Raw genomic sequence first — 25,006 nt, forward strand, 5'->3', positions numbered from 1 at the left:
AATCTATACCCCGGGTCTATATTATAACATCGAAGTTGCAAAATTAGAAGTTATGTACTCACCATAACGTTCCATCTGAGTAGGTACTTCATTTGTCTGCAACCTGTGGGTCTCGGATCCAACCGGCAGCTTTCCAAGCTTCAAGATCCGAGCTCCTAGCTCCTCCCCTCTACCCACAATCCCCTGTCACCACCACACTACCTCAGATCGGTTTTGCTGTATCACCTGAAAAAACCTGTAATAAACAGGTTCAGATATTCTCAAGAATCATAAAGATCCTAGAAACCCAATACAGGTTAGGGGGATGGCAGTGGGGGATGGTTGCAGACAAATGAAGTACCTACTCAGATGGAACGTTATGGTGAGTACATAACTTCTAAATCTGAAGTAGTTACTTCATTTGTTCTGCAACCTGTGGGACAGAGTCCCCAGCTACCTAAACAAAGAAACCTGGGTGGTTTATGGGAGGATATTCCGAAGCACCGCGGAGCCAAAGGACGCCCTGCTTCTAGATATCATGTCCAGCTTATAATGAGAAATAAACGTATGAGCAGAAGACCAAGTGGCTGCTGAACATATGTCGTCCAACGGCATCCTGGACCAGAAGGCTGCAGAAGTTGCAATGGACCTTGTGGAATGTGCACGGATTTTGAATGGGGTTGTTTTGCCTGATGCCTTATAAGCCTGAGAAATACATTGACAAATCCAATTAGCCAGTGTCACTTTGGATATAGGTTTTCCCATGTATGAAGGAGCAAATGATACAAAGAGTTGATCAGCCTTACGAACATCTTTGGTCCTGTGCAGGTAACAACGTAACTGTCTATGTACGTCTAGTGTATGCAACATGTATTCTCCCTTGTTTTGAAAATTTTTGAAAAACACTGGCAGATTGATAGTTTGATTGATATTTGCCACAGATGCCACTTTTGGTAAGAAAGACTGGTTAGTCCTGAGAGACACTTTGTCATTGTGGAAAATAAGATAGGGAGGTTTCATGCACAAAGCTTGGAGCTCTGAAACACTTTTAGCAGAAGTTATGGCTACCAAGAATGCTGTTTTCCAGGACAGAAATTTAAGGGGTACAGAAGCTGCATGTTCAAATGGAGGTTTCGTTAAGGCTTGCAGAACAAAGGTCAAGTCCCAAGGGGGAGTCACGGATTTCAATGGTGGCTTGAGAAGGAAAACGCCACGCAAGAATGTCTTACACAATTTTGTAGATGCTACAGATCCTAATCCATCTCCCACATGAAAATGGGATATTGCTGCCAACTGTACTTTGACCGTTGATGCACTGGCCCCTTGTTCAAAAATCATGGACAAAAAATCCAATACTGTAGGAATCGGAACAGTAAATGGGTTGAGACCTTGGCTGTTAGCCCAGATAGAAAATCGTTTCCACTTACTATTACAGATTTTCCTGGTGGACGGTTTATGAGCCGCTACCAGAATAGTTTTCACTGGTGACGAGATACCGGGAGTCCTTGCCATTAGTGGAACTGGATCAACCAAGCCGCGCACCCCGTTGGGTGCGATATCAGATCTGGAATGGGATCCAGGATTAAAGGGGGGGAGAGACTGTGAGACCGCAGGTATGGAAACCAGATTTGACGAGGCCAGAATGGGGCTATGAGGATAATTTTGCTCCCCAACCGTGCGGCTTTCTGAATGAACTTCGCCATGAGCGGAAGCAGGGGTAAGCATAGAGTAGACCGGGAGGCCAAGCATGAATCAGAGCGTCTCTGGGGCTCTCCCCTTCTGGGGGAAGAATTGCGAAGAACTCGCTGCATTTTGTGTTTTGGGGAGTAGCAAAGAGATCGCAGCGAGGCCAACCTCACTTGCGGAAAATTTCCTTCGCAATTTTCAGATTGAGAGACCACTCGTAAAGACTGAGAATTACTCGACTCAATTTGTCCACCAGAATGTTGGATCGTCCCGGAATGTGCGTTGCTATCAGAAAGCGGTTGGTGGATATCGCCCATTCCCAAACTATCATGGCTTCTCGACAAAGAGAGTAGGATCTGGTTCCCCCTTGTTTGTTTATATACCAGACCACTGACATATTGTCCGTCTGTATTGCAATCGTTCCTAGAGGTAGAAGGTCTTGGAGAGCCTGCAACGCTAGAAGCACCACCCTCATCTCCAGAACATTTATGTGCAAAGCGGTTTCCGATGAGGTCCACGTACCTTGGACGTTTCTGCCCAAACAATGCCCCCCCCCCACCCTAGGCGAGAAGCATCCGTGGTTAACGTGACCTGGGGGGGGGGGATCACAAAGGGTCTCCCTTGCCTGAGTTCTGGGGAGTGAAGCCACCACAGGAGGGATTCCGTGCAAACTCTGCTCAGGGGGATAGGAGTGTTCAATGGGTGGAGTAACAGTGACCATTGAACCTGGAGTGTCCACTGTAATATATGCATCCTTTGGCGAGCATTGAGACAGAGGCCGATAGCCGCTACCATCGAACCCAGTGCCCTCAGGACTAACTCCGCCGGTGGGGCTTTGGTGCGAAGAAGAGCCAAAACTTGGAGTGAGAGGCTGGACAGCCTGTCCGAGGTCAAGAAGGCCCGAGAAGATCGGGAATCTAACCTGGCTCCTATGAAATCTAATGCTTGCACAGGATGAAGAAAAGACTTTGGTATGTTGACTGAGATGCCCAAGCTGTCGGCAAGAGACAGCACATAGTCTCTCGTGATACAAAGTTGATGCTTGTTGGTTGCTGTGAGGAGCCAGTCATCTAGGTACGGAAAGACCCTTATGCCCTGAAGCCTCAGGTGGGCCGCAACCACTGCCATGACTTTGGTGAACACCCTGGGGGCTGAGGTGAGTCTGAACGGAAGGACCCTGAACTGGTAAGGACTGACCCCTAGCCAGAAGCGGAGGAACCTCCTGGACCGTCTGTCCATTAGAATGTGGTAGTACGCGTCCTTGAGGTCTATAGAGCACATCCAGTCGTTCTCCTGCATTAAGGGGAGAATAGATTGTAAAGTGACCATCCGGAATTTTTCTTTGGGAACAAACATGTTCAGGGCGGACAAGTCTAGAATGGGCCTGAGGTCCCCCGTCTTTTTTGGCACTAAAAAGAACCTTGAGTAGTAGCCCAATCCGGATTGGTCTGGGGGGACCCGCTGGATGGCTCTTTTTTCTAACAAATTTGAAATCTCTATGGTCGCTGCCTCTCTTTGATTGGGTGGGACATCGCGGAGGCGACCACCTGAGGGAGGACGAAATAGGAAGGGAATTTTGTAGCCTCTGGATATAATTCAGAGCACCCATCGATCGTTCGTGATGGACTCCCACATTGACAGGTGCTTCATTAAACGCCCCCCGACTGTCTCCAGAGCAGGACAGTCATGTAAGCCCTCAGGGCTGTTGCGCGGGTCTCTCGGAAAAAGGCTCCCTAGACCCGAAGTTACGCGGTCCCCCTCTGGGCCGGCGTCCACCCTGCCCTCCTCTGCCTCTGGAGGGCGCGGAGTCCGAAGCTGGATAGGATTGCTGAGACTTGCGGAACCACAGCTTCTTTTGCCCCCTCTGATTCCTTGAGAAGGAACATTGGGGGCTCGAGAAGCGGACTCCGACGGCAGACAGCGTCTTCCCGTCCTTCTCGCTTTGGACTAGTGTATCGCGTACGGTCTTGCCAAAAAGCGAAGAACCGTCAAAGGGTGCGTTCGCGAAGGACGCCTTGAAAGGTTCCGTGAAATTACAAAGACGGAGCTAGGCGTGACGTCTCAAGACAACACCTGCTCCGCTGGCCCTTGTGGCTCCCTCCGTAGCATAAGACAGTAGCCGCATGGACGTATTTGAAATGGACTTGAGAGTGGCCATGCGTGTCGAGAACACGGTTTTGTCCTCGACTGACATGGACTCAGGAGGGGCTGCAGTGTATTCCTTGATCAAATCCCGCTGCAGCCTGATGATATGCGCCATATAATTCAGCGCCCTCACGGAGAAGGTTGCTGAAGCAAAGGTCCGCTTCCCTATAAGGTCCAGCGCCCGGGACTCCTTGTCCGGCGGGTGTACCGTGGAGCTCTCCTGGGAGAGTTCTCTTTTAGTGACAGCAGCCACCAACATGGCATTAACTGGAGACCCTTTGGCCCAAACCTGCCTGTCTGAAGGGGGGCTAAGGATTTTATCCGGTCGACGTGGGATAGGCTCCACGGTGTCGGGTTCCTGCCAAGCCCTGGTAGTCAGGAGATCTACCAGGGGATCTGCCGGTGGGGACACCCAGGAGGTAGATGGGCCCGTTTCAAACGCCTCCAGAAATACGGACTCATCCGAGGAAGGTTTTTGGGCAGACCACCCCCCCCAATACGCAACATTTCCATGATGTCTCCAAAGGAGACATCCTCGGGGGGTGACCTTGGAGAACCTTCCCTTTCCTCTAAGTCCGTATCTGTGGTGACAGACTCGGGAGAGTCCATGTGCCTCCTTTTGCACGTCCATTTACGAGGCACCTCCTCTGTGGGACTATCAGAAGAGGGCTCGTCAACGGCCTCTTGTTCCTCCGAGGGAACCAACTGGAGGGTCTGAGCAGGCTGTCCCGATGGAAGTTAGGCCCGTATGAAGTGGGGGGGGGGGGCGGAGGGATCCAAAACCCGAGTCAGGGAATTGGAAGACCTCGACAGTACCCTCTCCACTACCTCGAACGCCGAGAGGGAACTACTCTCTTCCGGCCCCGAAAGTAGTCTCCTCAGTTCCGAGATAGGGATCGGGTTCGGAGCCGAAGCCATCGGATCCGAAAGGGAGGTGCTCTCTGACATAGGCGGCGCCAAAGCACCCGCTCCCACGGATCCGACGCCCAGCCCACGGCCCCGAGAGCTCGGATCCGAGATACTCGAGGGTACGGTCAGCGTTGAGAAGGCTTGGGCCACCGGCGCCGACAAAACCCCGGCTTCGAAAGGGCCTGGATCCGAAGACTCCAAAACCCGGATCCAGGTTGAAGAAGTAGAAATCGGGGCAAATATTGAAGCTGCACTCCCCCCCTGTGGAGGGGGGGGGCAGGAGCACCCCCATCTGCATTTGGGTCTGCAAGAACCGATGCATCATCCTATCCATGTCGGCATCGGAGAGAGACCTAGTAGATCTAGAGGAGGTCGTAGAGGCGGGTCTGGATGGCCGCCTCGACGACCTCGAGGGTGATAGGAGCTCCTCCTCCAGCTCCGGTGAGAAGGAAGGAGATCGGAGCCGAGAAGGAGAAGGTCCGGACACCCTTGGAGGTGATTTAACAGTTTTTGAAGGCGGAGCCGAGGGATGAGGCTCGGCTCGCCTCTTTTGTCTGTGCTTCTCCCTGTCTTTGGTCCTGTGCTCCCTAGAAGGAGAAGACTGAACTTCCTTTGTACTCAAGGCAGTAGTGGGAGGTTGAGTCCCAGCCTGAGTCGAGGGAATCAGGGGTGTCGAAGTTACCTGAGTAGCCTGCACCTTGGAGGGAGAGGAGGAAGAGGCCTCCTCCGGGGGAAGCAATCCCGCCAGAATAAGCCTGTTCCTTCTGTCCCTCACAGCCCGGGGGTTGAAGGCTGCGCAAACCTGGCAGTCTGAAGACAAATGAACAACCCCCAGGCATATAACGCACTGAGTGTGGCCATCAGCTGGGGAATGCTTATGGCCACACCCAGTGCACTTTGAAAAAATAGCTTTATGGCCTCCGGCCATTTTGCTGACACACACACTCACACGTCCAAACACCTAGGGGAAGGGTTTGAAAAAAGATAAACGCAATCCCGAAAACAAAAAAGGGCAGATAAACACTCACAATACTCTCCTTTTTAAGTTTTAAAGTTTTTTTGAAAAAAATTTGAAAGAAATTATTCACTTCCCTGTCTAAGCTCAGGAGCTCTTCACAAGATGCTTGTCATTCAAGCCGCGGCAAAAACGATCTGAGGTAGTGTGGTGGTGACAGGGGATTGTGGGTAGAGGGGAGGAGCTAGGAGCTCGGATCTTGAAGCTTGGAAAGCTGCCGGTCGGATCCGAGACCCACAGGTTGCAGAACAAATGAAGTAACTACTTCAGATCTTCGATTGTTATAATATCAAACCAACAACATCGAAGGATGAAAATAGTGAAGCCCCTGAACATCAAATTCTTACCCAGGGTGAGACTTTGGTGGGCCGTTCTGTGGCTTCGCTATTTCCTCCACTGTGGTGCGATAGTTACGGACCTAAGGGTTAGGGTGCGGGTTACTGTAAGTGGATAGGTAGAAATGTATGTATGGTTTAGTGTAGGGTTAGAAGTAGGGTTTTGTTAAGTGTATGTGCATGTTTTAATTAGTTTGTTTGTGTATAGTTTCGTACGGGTAAGTGTGCGATAGTTACGGACCTTAGGTTTAGGGTGCAGGTTAAGGTTAGTGGATAGATAGGAATGTATGCACGGTTTAGTGTAGGGTTAGAAGTAGGGTTTTAAGAGTGTGTGTGTGTATTTATTAGTTTGTGTATAGTTTTGTATGGTAAGTGTGGGATAGTTACAGACCTTAGGGTTAGGGTGTGAGTTAAGGTTAGTGGATAGATAGGAATGTATGTACGGTGTAGTGCAGGGTTAGAAGTATGGTTTTAAGTGTATGTATGTGGTTTATTTATTTTGGTGTGCTTGTGTTGTGTGCATGTTTCTCGGAACAGAGAATTTTTTCCCTGGGAAAAAAATTCGCTATTCTGAGTGTTCGATGTTATCATATTTTGAAATTCCAAGTTCGAGCTTATGTTGTTCGATATTTTGGAATTTTGAATATACGATGTAGATCCTACATCCCACCTTAAAACTTCTTTCAGTCTCTCTTCCATAGATAATGCCATTACTTATGCTGACACCTCTACTAAACTTCTAGGAATTACAATTGATGACTAAGCGAAATTTGACCGTCATATCCAACAAACCATCAAAAAGACCAATCAAAAACTAGGTCTACTGTATAGACACAAAAAATTCTTATCCACCACTTCTAGGACCATACTCGCCCAAGCCTCTCTCCTCTTTTGCTTATTATATGCTTCCCCTATTTTTACACATATCCAAGCAAATCTCTTGGCCAAACTGGAACAAACCTACAACCAGATAGAGAGATTTGCCTGTAGTCTCCCTTACAAATCCCACAACTGCCTCACCCTTAAATAACTACAATGGCTCAAATTCCCTCAACTACTCCAATTTTCACAGCTCAAGATGGCACACACCCTACTTTACAAACCTGCAGACTGTCCTTCCTGTCTACCCTCCTATACCTTTATGACCTCTCATACTGACTAAGTACTACTAAACACTTACAGGCCTAATAAAGCTATAGGCAGATTATATCTCAAACCTACAACAAACTCCCAGCTAACATACAATCTATCCAATCTTCTTTCCTTTTCAAAAAAGAATTGAAAAACTACCTTGCCAACTCTCCCTTCTGCACCTGGCATTACCCTGCCTAATTTCTGCTCCTTATACAGTCAGACTACAACCTATATCCCCTCCTTACCTTTTTATGCAACCTTATAATCACTAGTACTATTAAACCTGAGTAGCATCACTGAGCTCTCTTATTGCTTAACTTTTCTTTCATCATCTCCCCCCCACCCCTATTCCCTCCTCTCTATATTACCTTTTCTATTTATTATTTCTCCTTTCCACGCTACCAACTTAGACTAGCTATAAATATCATTCATAAGTCTTATCGCTTATTCAGTTAAATTTTCCCCCTTTCCTTTAGCACCACTTGTAATAATCTCCTCCTCTAGCCCTTTTTAAGAGGAAACTGGATGGGAAACAAAATATACCCCTGGGATCCCACCTGTGTCCCTGCTGGACAGGGGAATCAGGTGCTGACTTTGACAGAGCATGGACAAAATTCTTGGCTAGGTTTATTAGGCCTCCAGGCCAATATCCAAATATCACCTTATGAACCTATGAACCTCCTGTATCAGCTCACTGCTCTATGTTTGCTGAATGTTATACTTTTAGTAATTTCCACTAAGGCATCAATGTTTTTTATATGTTTTCTCATATTTTTTGGACTTGTAGTGTAACTTATTGTTACTGTCTTTCTTGTTGCGTATCTCCTCGGGTCTCCACTGAAAATGGGCTCCCGACCTAGTGGACCAACCCTGTTCTCACACACACTCACACACACACACACACACACACACACACACACACACACACACACACACACACACGTCTATTTCTCCCTCTCTCTATATATATATATATATACACACACACACATCTACCACTCCCTTTTTCCCATTTGTATATATACACACATGGGTCATGTTGTCACATTAACAGTGACCAACAACTAGAGATAAGCTTCAAACCAATGGGTGACTATATATATTTTTATTTTTATATATAAAGTTACTGTTCAGGAAAGGTTTTCTTATATTGTAATGTATAGTATTAGAGTTTTGGGCAGGGCTAGGGTTATTGTTAGGGTTTGCATATATGAAAAAGGTGGGCAGGAGGGCTAACTGTAACCCTAACACTTTTTGGAAAGCTGTCAATGTCTTTAAACATATTACTTACTAAATTTTATTTTATTTGCAAAAAACAATACTACTGTAATTTACAGACAGTAAACCAAAATAACCCTCAGAAGTTTTGGGCAGGTTTAAATAATCTACTACATCCTAGACAAACTTCAACCCCAATCCCTGCTACTACTATTGATAAAACCCCTGAAGATGTTTCTGATAGTTTTAACCAATTCTTTACTGAGACAATTCAAGCCCTAGCTAGCCAACTACCTCCTAGCTTCCCTGGTCCTGAAAGTAGCACCCCTAGAAACCTACTTGCGTTCAGCTTCCAACCATTTGCCACTTCACTTATCCGTACCTTGATCAAAGAATTAAAACCCACTACACTTTCTGCTGATCAACTCCCTGCCGAGTACCTACAAAAATCAGCTGATGCTATTGCTTACCCCATCTCAATACTAATCAATAGAACCATAGTAGAAGCTAAAATTCCCACCATCTGGAAAATATCCTATGGAATACCACTTCACAAAGGAGGCAGCTCTACTGAATTCTCCAATTATAGGCCAATAGCTATACTCTCCACTTGCAAAGATTATGGAAAAATGTATTCATAGACACCTCATGCACCACCTAATCCAAAATCGCCTTATGGCAGACACTCAGCATGGCTTCCGTCCTCATCACAGCACTACTTCAGCCCTCCTAGCCTTTACTAACACCATAAATCAAAATCGCAACAATAACTATATATCCTCAGCCCTCTTTTTGGATCTTTCCAAGGCATTCGATATGGTTGATCACCAACTTTTAATCCACACCCTGCATAAATTCTATCTAGATACTGGAGCCCTACAATGGTTTCAATCCTACCTGAATGGTCGACAGCAGGCTGTCCTCTGGCAGAACAAACTCTCTAACCTTCTACCTAACACCCTCGGAGTACCACAAGGCTCTATACTAGGGCCCTTGCTGTTCTCCATCTTCATTAACGACCTTTATACTGTCATCCCAAAAGTCAGCTGTATCCAATATGCTGATGACTCTACTCTGATTTGCTCAGCTACATCTCCAGTAGAGTTATGGTCAGCTACCCAGACCACCTTTAATACAATAGAAAACTAGCTTTCTGAACATCGTCTGATCCTAAATCCCAAAAAAACTAAAATGCTGTTATTTTCACCAACACGTAGGTCTACCGCTTTCACCTTTACCATAAAATCAAATGATGGCACAATAATCTCCCCTGACCCATCTACAAAACCATTAAGTGTCATCATAGACAATAATCTCAAATTTGACCTACATGTTAACCAAACTATCAAAACCATCAAGAAAAAACTAGGGTCACTTTACAGAATAAAAGCCTTCCTAACCCCTCCAGTTAAAATTGCCATAGCTCGCTCTCACCTTCTTTCAACCCTTCTGTATGCATCCCCTCTACTCTCGAATTTGAACAAGACTGTCCTTAACAAACTCTCAATTTGCTACAACCACATTGCCAGGTTTGCCACTGGGCTGCCTTTTAGGACACATCATTGCATCAATTTAAATCAGCTTGGTTGGCTTGAACTACCCAGCCTAATCCAGTATAACCAACTGATTATGGCCTATAAAATCCTCTATAATCCGGACAATACTTCTGCACTTAAAAATATTATCACCCCCTATATCAATCCTAGACCGCTTCGATCCTCTAACAAACTACTAATTCAGACTAGCAAAATTAATAACACAGCCGGTGATTCTCTCTTTGCAAACTCTGTAAGTAGATCCTGGAACTCTCTTCCAGCTGATATTACCTTACTTTCCACCTTAGGTCAATTTAAAACTAGACTCAAACAACATTTGTCACTTAACTGGCTATGTCAATGTATCAAGCTTGGCTAACTCTCTCTAGAATGTGTAAAAAATCTGTTAACCAGTTTACTGTGTAATTTAATTTAATCCTGACTTGTGCTCAGGATTAACTGTAACCTGTGGAACTTGTTTAACTTGCTTACTTATGTAATCTCTGTAAATAGTCTGTTTGTAATATGTAATGCTGGTATTATGTAATGCTGTATCTGCTTACCCTTGGAGCTTTTTTCCCCGGGCCTCCGCTGAAAAAGGACATGCATCCAGTCGGACTATCCCGGTCAACAAATGTAAAATAAAAAAAATAAAAATAAATAAAAATTATTTTACTTATTTTACATTTGTTGACCGGGCTAGTCCAACTGGATATATGTCCATTTTCAGCAGAGACCCGGGGAGAAAAGCTCCACATGCAAACATTAGAAAGAACAGGTACAAATTAAGCATGTATATTGTATATACATCAAAACACATTAGATATTAACTACAATACAGAAGATGAGAAATAAAGTGTGTTTTGTTAACAGTTTCTTAAAGCTAAAAAGTTGAGAGTACCTAGATACACAAGGAAAGCTAGTTAGTTAAAGCAGAAAAGTTGAGAGTACCTAGATACCCAAGGCAAGCTAGTCAGGGTTGCTGATAAATATAATATAAATTCAAGTCGTCTGTGAATCACTCAGATATAGTTCATAGTTTAGCACTAGGCTAAATGCCTTTGTTGGTCATTTTAAGCCTAGGCAATTACCCCTTGTGAGAATCAAACCCTGCATCTTGTGTCTGTAAGGTAAACACCCTAACCATGACATCACATTTCCTTTGGAAAATGCTATAAAGCCCTGGGAGAGTTTCTAATTGTTTTGGGATGATGTTATATTTGCATAATTTTTTTGAGCCAATACCTCCTGCATTTAAGCATTTATTCAAAAAAAAAAGAGTCCAGAATTTTTGGTTACCTTTTGTCTAATTTTGCAGGTTTGAACAGCACATAGACACTAATCTCCAGTTAATTGGAATTAAGTAATTAATTACTCTGCCTCTTATATTACTTTATAAACAACTGCTGGATGCATTCCTCATTTACTTAAGACACAAACGTCCTTCTTTAATACAAGATGTTGTGAAGAACAATAGTATGAAGGTTTTTTCTACCTTCTTTATCTCCCTGTCTTTGTCCAAATACCACTTTCAAGGATTTATATCTATTTTTTTCTTTTGTGAAGGATTTTTATTTTAATATGTTTCATTAAAAATTCTATGTATACCATTACTATATGTTATATTCATAATGTGCCTTTAATTAGAACTCTGCATATTAATCCATTGTTGTTTGCTGACTGTGTTTTATTGTAGTGCTTTTCTTACAACTCGTATATATTAAAACATCCTCCTGTGTATTTTTTTGGCATCATTTCTCCACAGGCCTCTGCTGAAATGGTAGTCTACTTGTCCTATCAGAATATCCTGGTCAACAATATATAGCTACAAACACACTCACACACACAGTGTCTTGCAGCCTGACAAACTTTCTTTGTGTCATCTGCTGAGTCACTTCAAACAAGCTGGTACAGTTTCCCTGTTGTGTTGATTTTTGCCACTGTGACCACATTGTTAATCAATCAGTATTCCCTCCTCTTCTTTTGATAACTAAAATCTTCTGCATTTCACCATCAGCTTTCCTTATGTACCTTATTTCTATACCTGGCTATGCTTCACATATGTTTCGCTGTCTTCACAGGTGCTGTTTTGAGACACTCCCATTCTTCACTCCTAACATTTACTGGTATATGGGATTATACTAGACTAATGACCACAGGGGCTTTTTAACCCTAAACATGCAACTCAAATACATCTTTTTAAGGGATATATGTAAGTAGAGCTTGGGTAGTCAAGCATTTACAACTTGTTTCTGCCTGTTAGAGACCAAGGAGCCAGATTAGGTGTGAATTTCTGATTCCCATCCACTTGTCCATGTTATACTTGAACTGGGTTAGGGAAGAGCTCTATTTTACTTGGATGGGAAGCCTGATTCAGAGAAGGAATAGTCGCAGAGAATAGTTGTCTATCCAACATGTCCTATTTATGTCACAGACAAAGCTTAGATCTCTAGATTGGATAATTCTGATGTTGCCATGTAAATATGCAGAAAGTCCATCGATGTGAGACAGAAGTATTCTTTGCATGTCAGGCATAAATTGCTCCTCAAAAGTCTGTAAGAGACAGAGTAAAGGGAAAGAGCTTTGAGGCAATCCACATAGGACATGTTGCTTATGCCCTGTATTCTTTTTGTGAGGAATCTCTGTGGTTGTTCCAGTTGCTGCAAGTGCTTGGTCAATTACATACCGAAAAGATGTTGGTCTGATGTGAGCAAAGTGCAGTTGAATAATGACTTCTTGGACCTAGATGTCATACCCATGCACAGAAGTTGCCAAACACAGAAAAATATTCTTACTACTGTGAACACATGATGGTTGAAGATCAGGTCACTGTCTACGTGTCTTTAAATCCCTGACTACTGCATCTATTCTTAAGGGTGTCTTTTCAATGTTAGTTTTTAGGGGGCTAGCTGACTTCTGCACCTAAGGATTAGAAAGAGGAGCAGGGGTAAGGTTAGCCCCCCAACTAAGTAATATATGCTAAAAATAACACTGCCCCTGCCCTATCCATAACACTATCACTAGTCAGAGAAATCTGGGCTGAGTGTGTGGTAGGGATTATGGGTAGTACATTAGGAAATGACATTTGATTCCTTTTTTGATGTACTATGCATCTTTCTGTAGTGCTGTTAACATGGCTTATTTTGTGATGGTAAGTACCAGCATACAAGCACCTCGGCTGTAGCAACTGGCTGTGGCAACAATTACGTGTTATATATTTAACTTCTGGCTGGGAAGGGGCCACTGGTGGGAGGTTAATTTTCTTTTAATTTAAAAAAAAAATTAAATTGTTTTAGGACGTTCTTCTTTAAGAATGCCCTTTGTGTCCAGTCGTACAGACGCAGAAGATGAAAACAGGTCGCAAATACCTGTTGCATGTGTATGACCAATTGCTTATATCTTCATCTTCTATGCACAGTATTTGAATTCCAGAAGATGTGTGGACTGTGGACCAGGAAAAGACAAGTGAGAGGTGTATGTGCAGTCCTCAATGAGTGTGTTTAAGTGTTTAAGAGGTGAGTGTGTGAGTATAAGTAGGTAGGTAGGTAGGGGGTGTGCACATGGGTGTTAAAAGTAGGTAGGAGGGTGGATGTGTGTGTCTGTGTAAGAGGGAGGTAGGGGTGTGTGTGTGTTTAAGAGGGAGCTGGGGGTCATACGTCTCAGTTGTCCAGATTTTCACAGAATGTCTAGATTTTTGCCTCGTATTTTTGATTGTTTCTCATAAAATTGTGTATTTCTGGCAAATCATTGAGGACTGAAGTCAGAAAATAATGGTAGACATTTGAGCTTTAGACTTCACAGCCTTCAGAAAAATTCATACTAATGCAAAACTTGTTCTATTAACTTTCTAAGTTTGTAAAGCAATATTTAAAAGATGTCCCTATTGTTGGGTGTTTGTCTCCCCAGTATTTGCAGCTTTGAGCAGATTTCTTGCTCTAACAGGTTGAGAGGTATGGGGGGTTAATAGGAAGGTATGGGGTGAATGTCTGTCTTATCCCTGTCAACTGTACAGATTTTCACAGAATGTCCAGATTTTTGCCTTATATTTTTGTTCTGTTCCTTATAAAAATGTCTTTTTTTTGGACAAATCTCTAGGATTAAAGTTACTAAATAATGTCATGCATTTGAGTTTTAGACTTCATATCCTTCAGGAAATTCATTTTAACACACATCCTGTTATTCTAGCACCTTTCTAAGTCTATAAGAGCAAGATTGCAAAATGTGTCCCTAGTTTTGGGCCTTTGCCTCCCTCATTATGGCAGGCTTTGTCCAGATTTCTTGTGCTAAGAGGTTGAGAGGTATGGTGTGTGTGTGTGTGTGTGTGTGTGTAAGAGGGAGCTAGGTGTGTGTGTGATTTTTAAAGCAATGTTAGTAGCACAACTGGTAGCATACCTGCATTTTGATGCAGAATGCTGTGGGTTCTACTCCCAGAGCACGTAGATGGATTGCTGATACAGTGTTGTATTTTAAGGGGGTGGTGTGCTGCAGTCTTGCATATGTCCTAGTAACTATGAACCTGTTTTCCATCCATTCCTTATTCCAATATTGCCAGCTTACCATTTTTTTAATGTAACATGGGCAGTTTATTCTTCAAGGGCAGCAGGCACTGAATTAGTAGATGAAACATGTTGGTGTGAACGACCTGAGACGTACCTCCCTGGACTACATGAAAAGAGACACGGAAGAGCTCTCGGATCTTGTAGCCCAGGCAGGTATGACCCTAGCCCTGAGTAGCATTCTGCCATCACCTAGAATGATGCCGCAATACAAGGACAAAATGATCAACTTCAACAATTGGCTAAGCTTCTGGTGCCATTCTACAGGGATCCAGTATCTGTCTGCCTGGGATGACATGGTCGACAGACCAAGATGCTTTGCCAGAGATGGCCTGCACTTGTCACCCCTGGGATTCCGGATACTGGCTAAGGTTCTTGCCGCCCCTATTGTGCCTTTTTTAGGCAAGGTTCAAATGACAAATTCACCACCATAACAGGAACAGGCAAGCAAAAACTGAAGGTGATGCTACTCAATGCTAGAAGTCTAAATCTCAAAATGCACTCACTCGAGGCACTCCTTAAAATGGAGAACTTCGATATCTGTGCAGTGACAGAGACCCGTTTCAAGGCTCCAGAGAGCACCCCTGCACTACCAGGCTATAACTCATACCACACTTTTCGGCCATGTAACCTGGACCGGAACACCAAAGGCGGAGGTGTATCCATATTCATTAAGGATAGCCACACCTCCAGGCTAGTTGCTCAGCATAATGCAGCCGAGGTTATCCAAGTGCAACTAACTCTGGGCAAAACTGCAATCCAAATTGTAGCTTGCTACAGATCAACCACCATGCCCCAGGATTCCCACTCCTCTTTTCTTGATGTACTGGAAAATATTAGGGTTCAACCAAACACCCTAATAATGGGTGATTTCAACTACCCCACCATTAACTGGGAAAACTACTCATGTACCAACTCCTTCGCTCAACGCTTTCTGGAATTCATAAACTCCAATGCCCTGGATCAACTTATCCACACCCCCACCAGGGGCAACAATATCCTAGATCTAGTCATTACCAATATGAGTGACCGGTGTTCCACACCTGAAGTCAACACCTCATTGGTCCGATCCGACCATAAGCTAATTACCCTAGATATCCACATCCTGCATCCACCTCCTCCCCTATTAAAAAAACCATGGTAAAAAAAAATTCTCCAAAGCCAACTTCATGCTTCTTAAGACAGAAGTGGTGAACTTCATGACACCCTTGCAGATGGACAATACAGTTACGACTACTGAATCCTACACAATTGCACTTTATAAACACTTACATGAGTGCATGGATCGTGCTATCCCAAACAGAACCAAGATGCTATCCTCCAAAAAAAGGAAGCCAATCTGGTGGTCCCTTGCCATAAACAAACTGTACAACAGAAGGAAGAAACACTTGCAAAAGAGAGTAAAATCCCATGAGTGGAGGAGCTCCCTGGTCAGCCTCAATAAGAAGCTGTGATCCCTAATAAAATCCTCCAAAGCTAGTTACGAAAACAAAATCGCCACTGATTCTAAAGACAACCACAAAGTATTCTATAGCTATGTCAAGATTCTCAATGGCAACACTCAGATCTGCTCTGAGTTACAGCACAATGGCACTAAATATACAGACCCAACTGATATTGCCAACATCCTGGCAGATAGGTTCAGTGCTACCTTTACCCACCTCTCACCCCTAAAGAGCCCATCTCTATACCGGAAGAATGCAAGTTCCTGTAATCACGGCTGCACAGGTAAAAAACACACTCTCCAAAGCCAAGAACACAGCATCCATGGGACCAGACAACATCCCAGGCTGCGTTCTACATGAACTACAGAACGAACTGGCACCCCGCCTAAGTAGCATGTTCAATCATAGCCTCACCTCATGCTTTGTGCCTGCTGAATGGCGCACCGCAACGGTTATCCCACTCCACAAGGGGGAGCCACCACGGACCCCAGGAACTACAGCCCCATTAGCCTGATGAGCTTGGTCTGCAAGGCCATGGAACGTATCATCATGGAACTTATAAACAAAGACATTGGTAATCTCCAAACTCTGGATCCCACCCAGTTCGGGTTTGTAAAAGGCAGATCATGTCTCCTAAACCTGATAAACTTCTTTGAAGCAGTCACCAAAGCCATAGACAAGGGTAAGATGGTTCACACAGCCTATCTTGATCTTGCCAAGGCTTTTGACACCATCCCCCACTCTGGAATTATAGATAAACTCACTAAACTAGGTATAAATCCATATGTCACAAGATGGGTTGCCAATTGGCTCACGGACAGAACCCACACTGTGAAAGTAGCGGACTCCAAATCCGACCTCAGACCAGTGACAAGTGGAGTACCACAGGGTTCAGTCCTGGGTCCTCTCCTGTTTGGTATCTACTCTGAAGTACAGGCTAACACAGAAGGTCTTTGGCTAACAAAGTTTGCAGATGACTGCAAACTAGGAGCCATAATCGAAACTCCTAACGATGTGGACATCCTACAAAAGGGCCTCACTGAGACAGATGCCTGGTGTCAAAGCCATGGCCTCAAGCTCAATGCTAAAATGTGCACTGTCACCCCCTTTGGTAAAAACTCTGCACCCATGAACTACAACATAGGCGGTAGTACACTTAACACTGAACATGTGATGAGACCTTGGGACACAGGTGGACAGTAGTCTCTCCTTTAATAATCACATCGCCACAGTAGTCAGGAAATCCTTCTACGTGGCACACCTCATCACAAAAGGTTTCTTATCCAGAAAAAAAGAGGTCATTGTTCCCCCCTACTCATCACTCATTAGACCCATTATAGAGTACAATGCCCCTTTAGGTATGTACCTCACAAGACATCTACAGCAACTGGAAGGCCACAGAAATAACTCACAAAGAGGATTATCAGCCTCAAACAGATGCCCTATGCAGACAGTCTCAAAAAACTCCAGCTTTACTCCGTTGCATATCACCTACTCAGAAGTGATCTCTGTCTAACATACAAAGCTATGTCAAACCCAGAGCTGTTGGACATGCTCCACTTAAAGAAATCTCAATCCCTCCGAGCTACATGCTCAAGGGACCTAAACCTTGTCACCACAATAAACAGAACATGCCAGAGGGATAGATTCCTGTCCCAGAGATTTCCCATACTCTGGAATAAATAACCTATCTATATCAAACAAAGCTCCTCATTAGCATTCTTCAAGAAAAATCTTGATGATTGGATGGGAAATAGGAAATTCACCCTGGGGATCACCTCTGTGCCTCTGCTCGACAGTGGCACAGGAAAATAATTTTCTTGGGTGGCAAAAGCCAGGGTACCTTTTTGGCTGGGCTTGTATAGGCCCCTGGGCCAATAGCCTAGTACCTACCTATGAACCTAAACACTGAAATATAAAACAGCAACCTTTTTATTAGTTACAGATCTCTTTAATGTGGAAATATTCCAATGACTTTTACTTCTGCAGAGATTGTGTATATTGACTAATATAAGTGGATTGTAATGACATAATTTTGAGTGGCCCTTTATGGTTGAAATGTTCTGAACTGGGCAAGCTTGTCATTATTGGTTCATATGTTTTGTTTCATTGTTTACTGGAAAAATGTTCAAAGCTATAAAGTTAAAACACACTCTAAGAAGTGGTGCTGTATTATAAGGGATATAATTTAATTATTATATATTATAATTTAATATAATCAGGAAGATGAATCAAAGAACTTCTGCATGGTCCTAAACATGTCAAAACCAAAAGAAGTGGCACCAACTAAACACTGAAAAAAAAAAAAAAAAACGCTTCAAAATAGAAGGAAACTCCCAAAGATAAATAAAAACACAACAGATTAAACACTTTCATCCATTAAAACTGGACTTCATCAGAATCTAACAAAACTACATGACATCCATTTTTTTATACAGCATTGATTAATCATTAAATCAAAGAATTAAGAACTAACTAAAACCATCTTTATAAACTACCAGTTTAAAAACATACACCTTCCCAGGAATTGCTGCTTTTGACCATCTCTTACCACATTTTGAAACTTATAAGTTTAAAATAGGTTGCAAAGAAATATACTCATTAATTCCTGGGAAATTGGAGGCTTGCAATTCTGGTTGCCACTTCACCTCTTTCTCTTCTAATTTTACTTTATAATCACCACCCCTTACATCTAACAAAACCTGACCTAAAATACCAAAACAAAACTTTTTTAAAATTAGGGAAACACTTTGGGTGCCTATATAGTGCATTTGGTCCTAAAAATATGTGCAAGGGGCCTATGATTTGAAAACAGCCCAAAACTAAATCTGCCACTGGCCACTGTGGCCAGATGCATTTTCATTGAATGTGGGTTTCAATGTTGTTTCAGTGAATGAGAGTTTCAAAGGCAGAGAAGTTTTAATGCAACGTATGTTTTCATTGTGAGACTGTACTGCATTGTTTAGCAAATGTCAGTATTTGTGCTATAAATTTTGAAGTTTTAAATTAAATCCAAACATCTGCAATCACTGTAGAAGTAAAACACAAAACAGTATGCACACAGAGTTTTAAACAGTGTTTATGACGAGTGGGGAGAAATAGCCAAGTAATGGGATAATGGAATGGCTGTGGGGGGGGGGGGGGGTTGACCCAAACACAAGATATGTGTGCAACCACCTTTTTATCAATTCTTTTGTGCTGATCATATAACATCTCAATCATGATATAATCATATATCCTAACAATTCTCCTAGATAAATTTACATATCTACCTGGAGAATGACATAAATTGTTATGTAAACTTTACAAATATTGACACTGAATCTGGTACACCTTGCCAGCATTAGGTTCTAGGAAAGTCATTCACACATTTTCAATCAATGCAGCACTACTCACTTTATATATGTACAAAAGAACAATTTTATTTTATTTTATTTTACATTGTACATTTGTATGTCACAGATAAGGGAAGTGAACTACAATGACTTTTCAGACACAAACTTGTTGCCAAACAAATCAGGAAAGACTCAGAACATAGGTAAGTATAAACAAATCACCAAACAGACTTAAAATGAAATTATACTATATAAATATGTGAAAATTAAATCCAGCCAGATGAGTCAGACAACAAACACATTATGCAAACAGCATGCTTACATTTACTGGAGGCTACTGCAGTCATTAATCCTTTGACATTTTCAGTAAATTATGGAAATGATTTAACTGCGCTAGTCAAAGAAGCCAATGTGTTTGGCCTGAGAAAGAAGAAACCTCTTGATGTGTGTGAGTGAACGATTGGAAAGATTCATGAGAAAAGACAGAGGATGTGGTATGCAAAGGACTGAAATGTTTCAAAATTAGTACCACTCATGACTATACATGACTGCACTATTGTTCTACAGCTGATAGGGAAATGCTACAACTCCTAAATGCGCTAGTAATGAAATGGCATATTTTATTCTGAGTTGTCTCTGCTTAAGATATGCTGCTAGCAAAGTATATTAGAATTCAGGATCCCTTTTACAAACAATTATCATGCTTCTTTTGTTAAGAGATTTGCAGGTTTACAACAGATTAAGACATTTGACTTGGCTTAGAGGTTTTTGAATCAAAGATCTGGCTAAACTTTAAACCATTGAAAATAGATAGCTTTACTGAGACTGTCCTGTGCTGTCTAAATTGTACTAAAACAGATACAGGAGTGTCATTGTATATTTTAAGCTTACAATTCAGTCATATTTTCTGCTGACTACAGCAAAATACATAAATTATCTTCTTAACGGACTTCAATGAACCTCATGAAATAAGAAAAAGAGAGAATTGTTTCTTTAAATTTCTTAGCCTTACCTTTAATCTTTTTATATTTGCACAAATTTATCAAAACGCAGCACAAGACTAGCCTTAGAATTTAGGAGTATAAACTTCCTTGAATACCGTTCAGTGAATATTGTCAACGCTTCAAAACACAATAACATAAAAGCCTGATAAACTAAACAAACAAGGCACAAGTCCTGAAGTACCACATCTTTTATTCAAGAGAACCAAATACAAACCTCCAAACAGTGGGCATCCCTTAAGTTATATAACAAATTGCTGAAAGTTAGAGAAAACTATCTAGCTAACCTTTGGATCTGTCCTTGCCATGCTCTTACTTGAACCCGTAACCTCCATCCCTATACCTCGCTCTCTCCCAACCACCTCAAACTGACCCTCACATAAGTGTTTGCCTTAATGACTAAACAGATAATTACACTATAATGAGAGCTTTGTCTTATCTTTACCATTTTAATTTTTTACTTTGTATGTATATAAAATATATATATATATATATATATATATATATATATATATATATATATATAAAACTATATGTTTTGCTAAAATTTCTCAGTTAATTTATATTGTATTCTCTGCTTATACTGTCTGTACTCTTTGTATATTTCCATTGTTATTACCTCCCGATTTTTACTCTGTAAAAAATTCACCTGCTTATTCTTCTCTGTATAACTATGATTTTTAGTGTTCTCATGTTTTGATCATATACTTAATTTATTTAATATTGTTGTATACATTTCCTGGAGCTTTTCTCCTTGGGTCTCTATTGAAAATGGGCTATTTTGTTCAGCTGGACCAACCCGGTTAACAAATGTCAAATAAATAATAAAAAAAATAAAAAATAATGTGGAATTTCAGAATTTCAGAAAATGTGTTCCACTAAACTTTAAAGCAATGTTTTTCTTTTAGAAATGGGTTTGACAGAATTTTAGTTCCTTAAAAAAATACCTATATCAAAATGCAGTGCACAAATATTTTCAAATTAAACTTCAGTTTATTTGAAATATATACAAAAAATTATTTTCTTTTCAATGAGTATGCCACGTGACATATCAAATCTGACAAATTCTGAAGATTGATGAAACAAAAATGTCTCCTTTTCATGGGATAATATTTACAGCACATTTAAGAAATACAGTCTGCCATCCTAACATGCAATTTTCTCAACACTTACACGGATGTATAACAACCATTCTTATGCAGCATTACTGAGTTCTGAACAATGCAAATGTAATTAATTAAGCTTCATTACCTGCCCGTTAAGTCCTGCATCTGGGTCTCTGGCCAGCACAATAGCAACACGTTTCCTCAGAACGGTGTCTTCTGGTACATTTACAGAATATTCTGATGTAATGTCAAAACTGGGACTGTTATCATTTTCATCAAGTACTGTAATGGAGACCTGCAAACAAGAAAACAAAGCCCAATATTAAATACTTACAGGACTCCTCAGACTGAACCATTCTCCTGTGTTCATTTGGTAACAATGTATATGCAGGTTGTTTTCTTTGACAACACTGCTCAAAGTATTACGATTGTTCTAATGTGTATCAATATATTCCTTATTCACTTAACTTCCTGATGTAAAATTGTAGACCACAAGTTCACCAACAACTGGACAATATCTAAGAACTTGTTAGTTGTAAGTCAAAGACTAATCACAATTCTGCTGCCAAAATAATTCACTTTTCTTTATCATTTTCTTAATGCAATGAAAATGCATTTCATTTGAGTCGCACACAAGTAATGAACTACAAGACTAGAATCAATGTTTTAACTTCTGATTGCATACATTCTTGGTATTCTTAGAAAGTGTGAGTGATGCAGTTTTTGATGATTATTATACAAATAAATAAAAGTACACTTTGGAATTTCTGTTCAGAATGAAACTGTGAAGCCTAATTTTCCACGTCTTGACAATTAATACAACCATGGTATTAAGCTCATCTATATAAAAACCTTAATTAGTGAAACATCATTAAAACTCCAGTTTGCTTCACTGATAGAAATACATCAAAAGCTCAAGCAAATGTGATTTAATGCACTTTAGTTATGCCTAATACAGGAATGGAGTCCTTTCGTATCACAGTAATACATAAAAATAATAAAAAAAAAATATTTGAAGAAGATAAACAAAAGGTAGATCAACACTGAAATGATGCATAATCAATTACTGAATTGCACAAATAAAATAAAAATTAATCAAGAATGTACACAAGTTATATGACTGAACAAACAGTTCCTTGTTTTTGGAAAGGAAAATAGAGATGAACTTAAAACCAAACCTATGAACATATGTTGGGCAGCAGAGCATCTCTGCTGTAATAATAATACCTCTGAATTAAATTATTTTACCCTAAAATGGTACACACAGGGCAAGCATTCTGACATAATACTGGTATAATTCTGACACAATGTTGCTATTGCTAGGCCCACATAAGCGTATGGTGCTGCACAATCTGATGAAGTTTGCTGTTTGTTATCCTTGAAGTGCCCGATGACACCATTATAAAACTATGAACTGGTCTTCTTTGAGTACTTCTTAACATACACTGCAGATGTTTCAATGGCAACCTTTCATTTCTCTTATGTGCAATCCTCAAGACCAAGGTACATACTCCTTTTCAGATAATGCCAATGTTCCTACACTTTTGGAAAAAAAGTAAGGGAATGAGTTACAGAAGGCGAGAAGACAAGCTAAAATGCAAGATCATTCACCATAACTACTACTTAATATAAGAGAAAACTCATAAATCTGTTTTCTGAGAAGCATAATGAACAGAAGCAGGTGTACATCTTCATGCCTTTGGAAGAGGCCCAGCAGAATTTGTCATCATGAACAGAAACTAGAGACATGGGCAGGCTTTTTTCACCTTGTCAGCTACATGCCATTGAAAGCAATCATCAGTCATCATGGTGAGGATATAAGATATTGTTATCTGTACTAACATGACTGGCTGAAGTTTTGTAAATAATTGTAAATTACCCTGTGTTACATATGCCAGCATGACTAGCTATTATTTTGTAAATAAGTTTATGTCTTTTGATTATCACTCTGATTTATGGAAGATATTTGAACATTAAACAGTGTCCCGGCTGACCAAATGTACATTTTTTTAAAGAGAATTCAAAATGTATATTATGTCAGAGTCGGCTGATCTAGATGTGATGTCATTGTGTGCCACAGCTGAGAGAATAGACTCTTCCACTGTAGCTGTTTGTTTACTTTCCAAAGTCTGACATGAGAGAGTATAATTCTCATAGCAGCTTCCTGTTACTTAAAAAAAAACTGCTATCTGCCCCACTGGCATCGCTCAGTTGTGTGCACAACTTCCCTTAAGTCCAACAAAAACAACAACAAAAAAAAGAACCTGAAGCAACTGCCTGCATACAAGAACACGGAGAGCAGAACCCCGTACAAACTAGTAAAAGCTACTGCAGGTCCTACTTTATCAACAGACTGCGAGCAGTGTAGGTCTATTATAATCTTCTCTCTGTGATACTCCTACTGATTCTTCTGTTGTGCACACTACTGGACCCCCCATTTCCTCCCATTTATTGTAACAAATATAAACAGGTTCCAAAGCTTTGCATTTATTTTATTTTATTATATTTTATTTATCTTATATATTACATTTATTTTATATTCTTATATTTTATTCTCCCATTTACTGTAACAAATATATACAGTTTCCGAAAGCTTTGCATTTATCTTGTATTCTACTTCCCTGATGCTCTACTGAATCTGCTTTGAGTTCAAACAGATAAACATACACATTTAGGTACTGACCTGGGCTAGCTGGTTGATTGTTTTTTCTTTTCTCACAGCTTTCTCAAAGTCCTGGTTCATAGCCCCCCTTCTCTTGTTCTCCTAACACAATTTTATTGTAAATTTCCTAGCCCTATCAAACCTGTTTTCTCACAGCTTTCTCCAAGCCCTGGCTCATAGCCCACCCTAGTCTCCTAACAATCTTATTGTAAGCTTCCCAGCCCTGTCAATCCTGCCCATTCACTCCCTCTTTCTCTTGAGAGATTACTTATTCCTCCCCTGAGCTGTGGCACCATCTTTAAATACTAAAAACCTCTGCCTGGCTACATTGTGTTTCTCTCTGTCTCACTGGCATCCCTCAGTAGTGTGCACAACTTTAAGTACCATTTGTGATGTAGAAGATTCAATGGCATGTGTTTCTGTTTAATTTATGACATTCTCTCTAACTCAGACTTTGTACACCAACAACCCTTTGAGCTTTGTAATATACCAGTCTTTTCAACACATGTATACTTGTGTATTTTAAATAGTTTCTGCCACTTACAAATGTTGTTCTTCCTACTTTTGCTTGTTGGCTTATGGAGATATAATTTTTTCACTTTCAAGTGAAGGTGGGTGCAACCCATTCCACTGAACCTCCACTTCGCTACAGGCTCACTCTCCTCCCCTACCCTACCACCTTTCCCACCCACCCTTCTTTCTTTACATTTATACTTCCTGTAACTTTCTCTCTCAGCCTTCACCAGTACCAGACCTCATATCATTAACAACCCCTTCCTCTCTTCCTGCCACATCCCCACCTGTAACACAACAATTTCCACCACCTCTTTTAGCATATACAACCAACTCCAATCCATAAACTCCAATGAGTCACTTACTAAGGCAATTATCTCACTTGTCCTTACTACTTTACTACTCTCATTACCCGTCTACACCACCATACAC

General features: G+C 41.4%; 1 protein-coding gene across 1 annotated transcript in view; it reads right to left on the minus strand.

Moving 5' to 3' along the window:
• The window catches only part of CDH23 (cadherin related 23), a 2,508,764-nt gene that overhangs the window by 1,635,293 nt on the left and 848,465 nt on the right, over positions 1-25,006 (minus strand). Inside the window, exon 14 of the mRNA XM_044056944.1 lies at positions 21,545-21,694. Within this exon, the coding sequence (XP_043912879.1) occupies positions 21,545-21,694 (150 nt within the window). The remainder of the gene's footprint in view (positions 1-21,544; positions 21,695-25,006) is intronic.

This window comes from Protopterus annectens, chromosome 14.part0 (genome assembly GCF_019279795.1).
Source record: "Protopterus annectens isolate FY-2018-M chromosome 14.part0, PAN1.0, whole genome shotgun sequence".
Classification (NCBI taxonomy): domain Eukaryota; kingdom Metazoa; phylum Chordata; order Ceratodontiformes; family Protopteridae; genus Protopterus; species Protopterus annectens.